The 13,708-nt window shown below is 42.5% G+C and overlaps 3 protein-coding genes across 4 annotated transcripts in view; 2 read left to right on the forward strand and 1 right to left on the reverse strand.

The window, feature by feature from the left end:
- Positions 1-89: 89 nt before the first annotated feature.
- klhl42 (kelch-like family, member 42) lies at positions 90-5,290 on the reverse strand. The gene is made up of 3 exons (XM_072672489.1): positions 3,962-5,290; positions 3,369-3,562; positions 90-1,887 (listed from the first exon to the last, which is right to left on the reverse strand). Exons 1-3 carry the CDS (start codon positions 4,726-4,728, stop codon positions 1,430-1,432), a joined length of 1,419 nt encoding a protein of 472 aa, XP_072528590.1. The 5' UTR covers positions 4,729-5,290; the 3' UTR covers positions 90-1,429.
- cwf19l1 (CWF19 like cell cycle control factor 1) lies at positions 4,504-12,182 on the forward strand. The gene is made up of 14 exons (XM_072672486.1): positions 4,504-5,863; positions 6,596-6,680; positions 6,768-6,852; positions 6,942-7,043; positions 7,147-7,361; positions 7,924-8,039; positions 8,510-8,594; positions 8,717-8,863; positions 9,070-9,214; positions 9,569-9,648; positions 9,793-10,002; positions 10,512-10,631; positions 11,541-11,638; positions 11,751-12,182. Exons 1-14 carry the CDS (start codon positions 5,841-5,843, stop codon positions 11,893-11,895), a joined length of 1,656 nt encoding a protein of 551 aa, XP_072528587.1. The 5' UTR covers positions 4,504-5,840; the 3' UTR covers positions 11,896-12,182.
- A 1,304-nt stretch (positions 12,183-13,486) lies between these two features.
- Positions 13,487-13,708, forward strand: part of washc3 (WASH complex subunit 3) — a 5,287-nt gene continuing 5,065 nt past the window's right edge. For both annotated transcript variants that reach the window (XM_072672493.1, XM_072672494.1), the window contains exon 1: positions 13,487-13,670. In XM_072672493.1, the coding sequence (XP_072528594.1) occupies positions 13,620-13,670 (51 nt within the window). In that variant the 5' untranslated portion in view covers positions 13,487-13,619. The remainder of the gene's footprint in view (positions 13,671-13,708) is intronic.

Consider the following 13,708-nt stretch of genomic DNA (forward strand, 5'->3'; position numbering starts at 1 on the left):
AATGTTTTGAAAGTTGTAGTTGACGGTGTGAATAATTTTGATTACAGAGTCATTATAACAGAAAACAGAGGCAACAAAGAGGCACCACATCTGCTTCCCCTGAATATTTTATTGAACATAAAATAATTTCTGTTTTCAAGGCATCTGTGGCAATATTCAATACTGTCACCCTTTCAGGCTGGAACATTCCCTCAAAACAAAACCAAGTTAAAAATGAAACTTTGAATAAAGAATAATAAGTGAGTCAATCTCAAGTACTGCACTCAGGAGAGCCACATGTTCTCTATATTTGCACCCAAGTTGGTCCTATCACTTTTTCTAGCCCTCCACAACATCATCCATTGAAAACAAGATCACAGCGGTTTTGGTCAAGCGCTTTCGTTTTTTGTACTTCTTTTCAAAGGCCTGAAAATTCAAGGCCTAAAATAAAGCTTAAAGCAGTAGTTAAGACTATTAATGCTTTCTGGTCACACCCTGTTTACACCTGGTCACTTCATACGTCTTGAGTATCAGGATTATATCCTGATAAGCCACAGAAAACGCACCCTCAGAGACTCACTCAAACCAAATTCAAATCCCCATCACTCAAACCACTTCAGGAGGTGGTCTGAGACGCATTTGAGCCACTTGTTAAAACAATGTAAACACATCTGTCTCTCGAAACGCATTCGTTAACCAAAACTCGTCTCACTACAACTGAAACACTCGTAATAAATACTGCATAACAAGCAATATTTATATATTCCGTCCCACACAGCGATCAGATTTTAGTCTGACTAACTGGAGACGCATTTGACTGCAGAGTGTAAACGCATGTGGCTACAATCTTCTCAAGATACAATCCAGATACTAGTCGAATGAAGTGACCTGTGTAAGCAGGGTCTTAGCGTTCTATCAGAATTATGGCCATGTAAAACCAAAGCCTATTGCTGCCCATCGACTTGTGCGTCAGTAGTACACTTGTATGGTCTGTATTGGGAACACAGACAGTAAGTACATGCATTGCCTTTAGTAGTTTTTGTGCAAGTTGGACCAACGTATTGCACAGTGCACTTGCTTCCAAAGTATAGTAGTGTACATTTAAGTAGTGTATATTTACACACAGCATAAGCCCTATACTTAATGCAAGTGTACCTCAACAACATGCTCTTGCCATGATGCTAACTGAGGTATAGTGGATTGTTCCTTTGTTCTTAGTGTAAACGACAGTCATTGACCTCAAGTTCGGGTAAACCTTCAATCAGTCCATCTCCTGTAACCTACTTCTCAGTGATAACCCATCACTGACCTAAACGTGACTGTTTCTGGCCCCCATTCATCTCAGCAACCTCAGCCGCTACTTTAGAAGACCACCATGTGTACTGGCCACAGCATACATGGCCTCCTTCAAGAGGCTTCCTCAGATGGCTTCAGTGTGGTGCTTTTTGGCTCAGAGGACATTGGGCAGGTAGAGGGAGCACAGCAGCATGTTCTGGCCCAGCGCGGGGAAGCGGCGGAAGGCCTCCCAGGCATCAGAGAAGATGTTGTACTTGAGGAAGACGCGATGCTCAAGGCTGGTGGGCAGGCTGACGTCGCGGCTCATGATGTAGATGCCGTCGTTGTGGAGCGTGCAGGTGAGGTTCAGGCCCGACTTGGACGTGTTCTCCTTCAGCTGCAGCCACTCGCCCGTCTGCACATTGTAGGACTGCACCGTCAGCATGTCCTCGGTCTGGCTGGCCCGCCGCTGGCCCCCGGCCACGCACTCCAGCTCATGCGTGTAGCCGCCCACCAGGTAGATGGTGTCCTCCACCGACAGCATCTGCTGCTTGCGCACGTGAGCCGAACAGGTGCGGAAAACTGACCACGTGTCTGAGGCGGGGCAGTAGCGTAGGACGCTGGTGTTCCTGTCTGCCGGGAAAAAAAAGGAGAGACGGTTTCTCAGTCTTTGCGCCAACCTTCCACTGTTTCTTCTCACTTTACCCCAACCTGAGGCTGCTGTCACTTAAGGTAAATCTATGCTACGAAAAGGGTGGGTGATCTAAAGTGAAATTACAATTATGTTATTTTCTACAAAGGATTTTTAATAAATACAGAATGTAGAAGCTAAACAGGCCCTTCACTACATGCACAGTTTGTGGCCCAAAAGTGATAGCATATTAAATATGTTTTTTCTTTCCCCAGTATGTTACATTACTAAATAATAATATTCAGTATAGATATTGTGTCTTAAATATGCAGAAAATGTTTATAGTTTAGTTTGTCTGTACAGGATTTATTTACACCTAAATATGCTAAAGTGGCCATATTTTTGTTTTCTAAAAAGAGAATAATGCCCTAGTTAGGATGTCATAGCTGTGGGGGATGGGGGGTAGTAGGCCTGTCGTAGAAGTAGAAGTAGTGGAAATGCCACAATAGCCTATATGAACCAATTATCTTCTTTTAGTTCAACCTACAACTATGGCGGATCCTCGTGTATCCCCATTGTCATCCTTTTAGAAAACATAAAAATATGGTCACCCTAGCATTTGGATTAAATGTTTTGAGAAGGTGGTCAGCGCTAGGGCAGATTTCACCAAAAGTCAATGATCCAACATGTTATGATATTAACAGTGCACTCCTTGTATCAAACATTGGAGTAAAAGAAATGATATTGGGCAGATATAATCTTCCTCTGATAGATGTATAATGGAAAATGAGAACAGTGCAGCTTTTCCTTTTGTGTCAAGTGGCAAAACAAATTGTGCCGACACAATATATTGCACAGCCCAAATCAGCGTACATTCAACCAGGTGTGTCCAAAACGTTTGACTAACACTGTAGGTTATATAGGTAATATTGAATTATATTAAACATAGGTTAGGTTAGGTTTCTGCTTCCGGGCTAAAATGGCTAAATTGTGCTTTTTTTGAGCCTATAAAAATGATTTAAGCTGTTGAAGTCCACAGTGTCTCAATGCAGGGTGTTAATACAGGACTACCCTCGTCGTTAGCTACAAGAATTATCCACCTTTTAACAGAGGCCATATTGTCCTGTGCTTTCTGTAGCACTCGGCAATCTGCCTGAATGACTGCATGTGCATGAATGTTATAGAAAATTACAGAGTGCTTTTGTATTTAACTCTGTGACACACTGATTCCTTTTCCATAATCAACATTGCTGATGACTAAGCGACTTTCCAGACTAATCCAACAGCATGCAACCAGGTACTAAACGCTGGAACAGGACTGCACAAGCCCAGAGAGAGTTATGACAAAGGCAGTCCCAACGTTCAGATCACTACACTCTGATTTGCTGTGCCTCGTTCAACATTAAACAGCAACCTCCTGTTTGTTTGTGTATGTGGCCACTTTCTGAAAAGGCTGCGTACACACACGCATGCACGCACGCACCTCTGGCCGTGTAGCCGCCCATGACGTAGATCATGCCCTGGCATTCGCAGGCGGAGAACTCAGCCAAAGGGTCGGGCATGGAGGAAACACACGTCCACCAGTCCTGCTCAGGGCTGTAGCACTCCACTGTACCTAAACAATGACCGCCCACTGCATACAGCTTCCCACTCACAGCCACCAGCTTAAAGTTCGCCCTGGGTGCAAACAGAACACTGATGTAAACGAAAGATGAACAGAAGACAAACACTCATTTAAAGAGAGATTTCCACTGATGTCTGAAGCTTTCTGCATAAATCCATGATTGGGATGGTTTAGATCCATCACACTTTGCTCTACAGAAACTTGGACCTCGGAATGGTTCACAGTGGTGGTGACAGGAGCCAGACATCTTAAGAGCTTAATGCATCTAAAAGCTTCCTCATAGAAAGCCTTTTTTTTTTGTAATGGTAATGAACGCACTGCCTGATGCCTAAGACTAATGTAACCATCACTGTGAAAACATCTGGTACATTTCTCGATCACAAATGTATATGAAAATGAGTAATTGATGTCCTTTATGGGTACTGTGCTTTGATCCTTGTGCAAAAGTTTACCTTTTCTGGTTCAAAGGCGCTATATGATTCCATTCGTTTTTGCAGGGATTGTAGCAATGCGCCGCAGAGATCTCTTGACTCGTCATTCTGTACCCGCCGACGATGAACAGGTAGTTGTCCAGCACCGCAGATCCATACCCTCTGACATTGACCATGTCTGGGGGCAGGTTGTTGGCGAGCGGCTTCCAGCGCTGCTCCAACTCCCCGTACCGCAGCATGGACCACGGCTCATCCTGGTCAGCAAGGTCCAGGCAGGTACCTATGAAGTCTCCGATGGCCACCAGAGTGGCAGTGCCCCTCATGCGCATCTCTCTGACCTGCTCTCTCAAAGAGGCCGGCAGGACCTGAAACTCCGGCCTGCGCAGCATGGGGTGGTAGTGGCAGCTCATGAACTTGAGGCAGGCTGTCCGTAGGTCATGGGTCCCGTAGACCTCAGACAGCTTGAAGAGTTCAACGCAGTTGTCTAGACGGACCTCAGACAGGAGCAGCTTCAGAATGGGCGTCACCTGTAGGAAAGAGGCCGTCTCGATCAGATCCTCCAGTGTCTCATTGGCAACCTGGACTTTGGAAGTGTTGATGAACTCCAGGACCAACTCCAGGCCTGGCACACTCAGCCCCTGCAGCTGCACCGAGTCTTCCCCGGACTCTCTCATCCCGGAGCTGTACAGGGCACGAAAGTAGTCGCTCTTCTCGATCAGTTTGCTCTTGCTCACGTTATACGTCCTGTCATCCATGACGATCTCGACGATTTGCTCTGGGGCGGACATGGTCACGTTGTTTCTCGCATGTGAAAGAAAAGTGCACCTCTGTGGTGGTGGTAGTCGAGCTCAGGTTTACATTTCCAGCTCTGCTGCTGCTGCTGCTGCTGCTGAGGCTGCCTGCATCCGAAGCCTATATATGGAAATGTTTCGCCCCGGAGGTTCAGGGCTGACTCTGCTTCCAGACTCGACTCATGCTCGCTAAGTTGTGAGAGGGAGAAGTAAGCCGGGCGAGTGTGAAAACGTGCCGCTTTGCTCCATGTCGGCTCGGCCAGTGCTGGCAGTGCCGCCTGAAGCGCTGATGACAGAGCTAACGCTAGCTAGCATCTTCTCCTTTAATCAGCTTCGGACAACAAGCCGCTTTGTGTGCGAGACCTGTCCACTCCCTCAGGCTGTAAGCGCCATCCGTGTAGCCACATCATTCTAATATAACACAATAAACCTATTCTGTTTGCCTTCTCGTCCCTTTTTACTGTTATCTAAACGAGTTTCCTGTTTTGGTCTCTCGCTGCTCCCACGTCACACTTTCACGTCACGCTTTTTTCTTGCGCAGATATTTTCTTTTTTAGTCTGTATTTGCACCCTGATATCCACACACTGTACGAACAAAATACATTTATTTAAATTGAGAAAAAATAGAAATGTCTCAACATGCGTGAAAATTCAAAATGAACAAGCCATAAAAGGGCATACAAGTCAGCACAGTTTGCACAGAAAGCGCGCAGTATTGACTCGGACGATACAGCTAAGGTTGCGTTCATCTAGCTATGTCTTTCGGGTGGAACATTATGTTCTGTGATTGTAAACGCAGGCAGTATTTCAGCTCTCTGTGTTGATCTGCACTGTTATTAGTGTTTATACAGCCTTTGTGCATCGATGCCGTACCTCACCTAGATAAACAACGTCTCCGCGAAAGGCTGCGCTGTTTAATTCAGACGTTGGCCGGTCAGGATGTTCTGACTGATGTTCAGTTGGGGGTTATTTTGTCGGCGGACGCTGAAAGCGTTTTAAAAGCCAAATGAGAAAGAGCTTGACTTCAGCAGCTCGACAAAGCGCAGCCTTTATTAAGTCAGAAGAGATTTTTAGACCCGGAGCTGTATCAGAGCTGTGTGTGTGTCGGGATGGGGGAGAAGCCTCTGCGAGTGTAAGAGCGTGTGTAATGTGCTGAACACTCTCCCGCGAGGAGCTTTATACTGGAGTCGTGCTCACGCGCCACTGTTTGTCTTTTGTCTTCTATAAACTTAGTTTTTATATTTTAGAATTTAGTTGAGTAATTCAGTTTTCTTTGTTTAATCTAGACGTTTCTGTCTTACTGTACATTCTTTGAAAATTATTTAGTTATTTTTTTTAGTAATTTATTTTTAAGAATAGCGTTAGCTAGCTTTTACGTTAGCAAACATTTTCAGAATAAAAGCCTGACTAGTTTAGTTTAGTTAAAAATAGTTGTGTAACTTAGCTTTGAGTTTCAAAGTTTTTGTCATCTACCTTGTCCTACACGGTGCAAGTAGTGAAATGCTCTGATAACTGTCCGATCACGTGAAATTATTCAAATAAGAACTTACATCATTAGAAATATGTACATATATAATACTATAAAATGAAATATAAAATATATAGATATTATAGAATTAACAGTTGGATTTAGTTCAATATAAAATCCAGGTCTTTACGTTTTTATTTTTTAAATTTAGGGTTAAACATTTTGAAGCGTTTTTAATTTGTACCCCTTCTTGTAAAATAAAAGTCCTTTTATTTTACATATTCCTCCGAAATCCCCTTTTGTGTTGAAAATTGTTTCCTTAACTAAAAAAGTACTAGCTATTTTTTTTATGTTTAAGTTTTTACTTTCCTCTAATTTTGGTTTGTGTTTCTTTAGACTTGCTTGTGGGGACGTCGAAGGTAGAATCACTGCTTTGTTCAACCGGGTGAACACCATCCAAAAAAAGAGCGGGCAGTTTGATGTAAGTCTGTTTCTGACAATGTCTGTCCAAACAAAGAGCACATGCCCCTCTCACAATATTTATTTATTTATTTATTTATTTTTACAGTTATTATTGTGCGTTGGTGATTTCTTCGGTGCCTCTCCAGAGGCTGAAGCGGAATGGGAAGCGTACAAGTCTGGAGCTAAGAAAGGTATTTTCCTCTTTTTCTTTTAAAACTGAACACATATCCTTGAAAGCAGCCGTGGATTCTCACATTAACGGGAAAATGTTTTGCCTCAGCTCCCATCCACACATACGTTCTCGGTGCTGCAAGCCAGGAGACTGTGAAGTATTTCCCCAGCTCTGATGGCTGCGAATTAGCTGAAAACATCATATACTTAGGTAAGAAGATTCTGCATCAGTTTATGCTTTTTCTGCTAATAACATCACTTGTCACTTGTACAGACAGTTTGTCGACTTCTGAATGTTACTCTTTGGATTGTAGGGCGAAGGGGGATTTTCACAGGAGCTTCGGGCCTCCAGATTGCATATGTGAGTGGCAGAGAGGCTCACCAGGAGCCTGCACCCGCTCACTGCTATACTGCCAAGGACTTCACAGCCCTGCTTACTCCTCTGGTGTCCAGCTCGAAGTTTAAAGGAGTTGACATCCTCCTGACCTCTCAGTGGCCTAGGGGAGTGTGGCAGTATGGGAACAACCCGGCAAGTACTTTTTAAATTTATATATAAATAAATAAATAGATGAACACACACACACAACCAGGACCTGTCCTAAAGTCCACACATGTGATTTGTAGTTGTAGGTGCTCATTAAATCAGCATTACCTGTCACAGATGTAATCATATCACATGTAGTAATTTATTGATTTAAATTCTATTTTTGGAGTGTAATTTACCTTTACACCACTGCAGTAAATACAAATTGTGCTGTGAGCTGACAGAACTGGCATCTGTACTAAAAGCAGCATGCAGACTGATGTGGTAGAGTGATTTCTCCGGATTCACCAAAGTTAGATGGTGAATCCAGTAGCTGCGTTCTGGCCCAGAGCAGCAACGCCAAAGAGACTGTTCTCCCTATTACCAGTCTGTGTACCATCAACATGGTTTTGAGGTAAAATTGCTAAATGATGTTGCTTTAAGGTGCTTATGGGACAACGAGTAGCTGGAAGCACATTGCTTTCTTTATGCGGCCTACCCAGAATATTTAAGTGGACAATCCGTATAGCCCTGTCTAATCCCTAGTTGTTCTTTTTTGTTTGTTTAGGAAATTGATACCAAGTTCTGTGGAGTTTCCTCTATTGCAAATCTCGCAGAAAAGTTGAAGCCTCGCTACCACTTTGCTGCACTAGAAGGGGTTCACTATGAACGACTGCCATACAGGTCAGCTACAGATGCCAGCCTTTTCTTAACCCTTTACTAAGTGCCAAAACTGACTGTTTTTAAATGTTGTCAAAGTTAAAGCTGAGTGATATGATGAGATGTAGCATTATTGGGATAAATGTCATTACAGTATGCATTTCTGTTCATGTTGTGGATGTTGCTGCTGGTGCATTTTGTCTGTGTATAAAAATACTGTGATAAGTATTAAAAAAGCTGTTTTAAATATTAGGATTTTTACGCCTGCCTCAGTGTGAAATGATGATCTGTTGAATATGCGTATTCATAAGTATTAATAAATTATTAAATTGGTAGTATATTTTAAAAGTTTCAACACTGGTTCTTTTTTCATTCTTATCAGATGTGTTAATGTGTTTGATGCATAGTGCTTATGCTATCTCAACCACTTCTCTTCACTTCTTGGGTCAGTCGGACAACTTTTCATAATCCTGTGATTGTTTTTGGTTGTACAGAAACCATTTGGTCCTTCAAGAGAACGCACAGCACGTCAGCCGATTCATTGCACTGGCAACCGTTAACAACGCTGCTAAGAAAAAGGTAGGCCATTCACCATTTCCTTGCTCTTCTACCGTTGAATATTTCACAGCTTTAAGATTGAGTGGAGATGAGGTGAAATGACTGAAACGCGGTGTATGTTCTGCTGGTGTTTTCTCTCTTAGTACTTGTATGCATTTAACATTGTACCGATGAAAAGTATGGACCCTGCAGAGTTGGTCAAACAGCCTCAGGATGTGACGGAGAACCCTTATAAGAAAGCTCTGAAAGAAGGAAAGAAGGACAAGCCTCCGCCGTCTGCGTTTGCTGAGGTATGTGTAGGCCACTGTCTGGTATTTATCACATTAAACTGCCAATGGTTATTAGAAGCAGTTCTCAAGACCCTACATGGCTTCATGCCCAAGACCTCAGGGCATTGACCTCTGTGCATATCCGTGTGTTCCACATCTTGTTCCACATCTTGTCTATAGCTGTGTATGGATTAAAGGTGCTAAGGTTAAACCTCTCTGTTGAGCAGGAGGAGCCTGTGTCCCAGTTCTTTTTTGATCTGGGCCAGAAGAAGCAGCAGCATCATCACCGGCACCAGCAGAACCAGGGTGGAGGTCGGAAGCGGCAGTCGGAGGGCGATGGATCCAGCCAGCCTAAGCAGCCCCGCAAACCCCGTGAGTCAAACCCAACAACTGTCATTGCAAAACATAGCCCAGCACCCTGAGGCGAGTAGTCTCGAGTAGTTAGCAGGTCAGGGAAGTGATATAATAAGGTGTTTTAATTGAGTTAATTGGTTTAATTTAAACACCAACCTATATAGAGTATGGAGAATCTAGGACCAGGTTTGAGAAACACTGATCTAGACTCATGTAAAGTTAATCAAATACTGAAATTGAGTTCTTTAACAGTTATTTCCAGTTCTCGTGTAATGAACTCATGGGTATTAAAGTAAATTATTTTAATATTTAGTCAAAATAATAGTATGTTGGTTTATGTATTAGATAATAACACTCTTCTATTACACCCAGCTCAGCCTACCGGACCCTGTTGGTTCTGTTTAGCCAGCCCTGAGGTGGAGAAGCACTTGGTCATCAGTATCGGGACGCATGTGAGTTCCAGTGATTTATGCACATGCACTCCAGCTCCTACAAATGCTAGGAACAGGATTCTGATGTTATGTCTTCAGCATGAACAATGATCCACTAGTTTTTTTTGTGTGTGTTGAGTAAGCAGGAGTGTCTTGCTTTCACAGTGTTACATGGCCATAGCTAAGGGCTGCCTTACCCCTGACCACGTGTTGCTGTTGCCCATCGGACATTACCAGTCTGTGGTGGACATGCCGTCAGAGGTCGTAGAAGAGCTGGAGCGGTACAAAACCGCAGTCAGGAAATTCTACAAGAGCCGCGGCCGGCGCTGTGTTCTGTTCGAGAGGAACTACCGCAGCCAACATCTTCAGCTACAGGTGCTTTGCCTCTGTTCCTGTGCTACACCATAGGCCAACTTTTAAATAAGCGACATTTGGCTCTATTAAAAAATAATAAGTGGGTGTGGCATATGCTTGTGGTTGCTGCCCAAACGGGCGGACCTGTTGAGACCCAAGGTCAGTCCAGCAGCGCCACATAAATTACCATATTTGAGCCTGACAGAACATGTGCAGCAGGGGGGAGCTTCGAAAGGAGCAGTTCTTCCCTATTTGTAGGCTCACTTACATTTATCAGTCATCAGTTTAAGTCTGACCGGACAAACACAGTCTGTCTTGAAGAACGAATCAGTCTGAGGGACATGCTCCCAATGATGACCATCATCTCACACAGTTAGTTTTTACAAACCCCTTTATTTATCCTGAAGTTGTTTTGTCCCCCACAGTGCACATTGTGTTAGTATTTGCACGTGTTCACTCCACAACCCCAGTAACTGACTATAGCCTTATATAACGCCTGTGATTCCCACATGTAACCCTGTGGATGGTAGGTGGTGCCTGTGCCCATGGAGCAGTGCAGTACGGAGGACATTAAGGAAGCCTTCATGGTGCAGGCTCAGGAGCAGCAGATGGAGCTGATGGAGATACCGGAACATACAGACCTCAAACAGGTACTAATGCCATAGCACGTGTCTAGCTGCTTATTTCCAGAATACTGAGAAGTGTAACCTTCGTATCTGTCACCAGTCATCTGTCATCAGTTTGGTCATGTTTACACTTGGTATTCACATGCATCCCGTAACATCCCTCTGCATTGATTGTATGCACGGTTTAAAGTCGAGCGTTTATTATCGGAATGTGTTTGGATCTAGCTGTCCTGATACTGAGCATTGCAGTGAAGCAGCCCAAAAAACCTTGATGCTCCTTCCACCCTGCTTTGCAGTTGGTATGAGGTTGTGCAGTGCTCCATTTTTATTTGATCACAGAACATTTTCCTAGAAGTTTGTGAAACATAAGGTGGTCTTGGGCAAATGTGATTGGTTACAATGTTTTGTTTTTTATTTATTTGGACATCAGCAGCTTCCTTTGTTGTGTTTTTTTTTTTTCTTTGTGTGCCTTTATTTATAGGGCAAAGCACTTGTAAAACCCACAATTTCAGTCTTCTTAGTTAACACCTTTTTGCCTGTTAACATGTGGGAAAGTTCACTTACTTTTTCTAGCCTGCACTGTGGATGTTTACTCCTTGTTCTCAATAAAAGACATGAACAATACAGCTGTTACTTGTGACTTGGATAACAATCCAACTGGATTGGATAACTTTTTTTTAGTAGTAATTCCAGGTAATTGCAAAGGCTTCACCTCCTTTTTCTTGCAACTCCCAAGTCTTGTTTGGCTGATGAGCTGCTTGCTGTTAATGGTAACAGTAAACAGGGCCTTTGCCTTGAGGGACCATATTTAAATAGCCAACATTTTTAATTGTAAGAAAATATGTTCCATAACTGACTGTAGAAATGTGTTTTTTTGGGGATTTTTTTTTTTAAGCAGTAAGTTTTTAAATCTGGCTCTTTCTCTGTCTTAAGATTGCTCCACCAGGAACTCCTTACTTTTATGTAGAACTGGACACGGGAGAGAAGCTGTTTTATCGAATCAAGAAGAATTTCCCGTTGCAGTTTGGCAGGTAAACAAATATATTTTAAGAGTGTGTTTACACAGATAACTCCTGCACTGCCATTTTGAGCAAAACATGTTTATATGCGTGTGTGTGTGTTTGCATTTTGGTGCACTTTCAGGGAAGTTTTGGCGAGTGAGGCAGTGTTGAACATCCCAACGCGGTCAGACTGGAGAGATTGTAAAAGCAGCAGAGAGGAGGAAGAGGCTCTAACAAAACAAGTCCGCTCTGGTTTCCAGCCCTTTGACTTCACCATGGATGACTGAGGAACTTGCCAAAAACTAGTGCTGTTTCTTAACACGCACACATACACAGTTTTTCCATTTGGTCTTACTAAGTGACTCTTTTTCGGTCACTGTACAGGTTTTCAGATTTTCTTTTTTTTATGCTTTTAAACTGATGTCATCAGAGCACTTTGCTCTTTAATATTTGAACTGACTCGGCCAGACAATGTTCATTCTTTCAGAATATTACTGGATGGGATTTGTTCTTGACTATTTTAATTTTGAAGAAATGTGTGGGTAAGTCTGTTAATAGATATTGTAAAGTTGCAGATGTCTTTTTTTTTTTTTTTTTTTTTTTTGTAAACCAAGTATTTGTTTATTAAAAAAACATTTTTGAACTAGCTGCTTGTTGATTGGATCTTTTTGGTTGATAATCGTAATTGTGTTTTGTATGATACTTGGCTTTGTGAACAAGTTTCTGCAGTGAAACAGCCTGCCTTTGCTCATGCTAATCCACAGAGTGTTGTAAATGTACTGTGCATCATGTAAAACATCAGCAAATAATCAAACTACCATCACAAGTCTTCATTGCTAATAGGTCGTGCAAAAAGTAGGCCAAGTAAAGAGGCAATAAAATAAAAATAAAAAAAAGAAATTTTTATCTTGCAAGTGCATTGCTGATGCTCGTTGCTACAATGAGGCAAAAATTAGATGTGGTAATATGAATGAGAATGAACATTAATGTTGCCTAATATTTGTGAACAGCTATTCAAGTCACTTATAAGGGGGGTACGAAAATTAGGCTTACCTCCTGTGAGCTTCTTAACCCATAATGACCAAAACCAAATTCAGCAATTAACCTTGCATATTCAAGAAACTAGCTGAAAGTAAAAATAAAAGTAATAGCCTTTTCTACATATTTCTGACAACAACAAGAAAAATATGACCAATATATAGATCTTTAAAATCTGAAGTCTGCTCAGGGACATGGGTGACTGTCAGGAACACCAGAGGTGGTGAGAGGCACAGGGGATGCTCCTCATGCAAGATTTTACACCAACACAATGATATATAAATTGCAGTGATGTAAAGCTGATGTTGGTGGAGAACTTGCAAAAAAAAAAAAGATTCAACTCCCAACCTAGAGCAAATCATTGATCATTTTTACTTGAGCAATGATAATGCTCTCGATTCGATGAAACAGGTGGCTAGTGGCCCATGTTTATGTTTATGTGCTGTGTGATATAGCTACAGAAAAGCAAGTGACAAGTGGCCTGATCTCCCAAGTTGCAAAAACCTTCCCTGCAGATAGAAAAAAAAAGCCCCATTAGGATTAACACCTGACTGTTTTGCTTCCTAACGGGAACAGGCTTAATGGGTACCCTTAGAACCCACTTCCTGTAAGACACTATCAGGTCCCATAACACCGTTAAATCTGTGTAGATTCAGTCCCAGAGCAACTGTTTCACTATTAGGATACTAATAGTTATATTGTAATATCACTCACCATTTTTACAAAACCAAATAGAGACCATTAGGTTAACGGTTTGTAAGGACGTCCACACTCTCCAACAGGCCTTTAATTGGGGACTTTTAGTATGGCGGTCAGCTCTCTGCAGACGGAAGTGTCACAGGTCATACAAAAGTCACATGAGAAATTCAGATATGATGCTTTCAGAATGCTGAACTGGTGAACGGGGTCTAAACTGGGGTTTATCTGGGGTTTTTTTTTTATAATCCGTCGAAAACATTGACGCCTGAATAAAATGGATGAAGACGGGTTACCCATCGTGGGCTCGGGAGTTGATCTCACTAAGGTGAGTTTCGGCCCCTGTAGTCGCCGTTACGGACGTTA

Source organism: Salminus brasiliensis, chromosome 2 (genome assembly GCF_030463535.1).
Source record: "Salminus brasiliensis chromosome 2, fSalBra1.hap2, whole genome shotgun sequence".
NCBI classification, from domain to species: Eukaryota; Metazoa; Chordata; class Actinopteri; order Characiformes; family Bryconidae; genus Salminus; species Salminus brasiliensis.

Excerpts from the sequence above, each read along its gene's own strand:
- klhl42 (XM_072672489.1), bottom strand. The coding sequence starts at position 4,728 with ATGTCCGCCCCAGAGCAAATCGTCGAGATCGTCATGGATGACAGGACG. Across the intron at positions 3,563-3,961 it reads GCGCCTTTGAACCAGAAAAG|GGCGAACTTTAAGCTGGTGG; the intron begins GTAAACTTTTGC and ends GTTTGCACCCAG. Across the intron at positions 1,888-3,368 it reads GGGCGGCTACACGGCCAGAG|ACAGGAACACCAGCGTCCTA; the intron begins GTGCGTGCGTGC and ends TTTTCCCGGCAG.
- cwf19l1 (XM_072672486.1), top strand. The coding sequence starts at position 5,841 with ATGGGGGAGAAGCCTCTGCGAGT. Across the intron at positions 7,044-7,146 it reads TGAAAACATCATATACTTAG|GGCGAAGGGGGATTTTCACA; the intron begins GTAAGAAGATTC and ends TTTGGATTGTAG. Across the intron at positions 8,864-9,069 it reads CGCCGTCTGCGTTTGCTGAG|GAGGAGCCTGTGTCCCAGTT; the intron begins GTATGTGTAGGC and ends TCTGTTGAGCAG.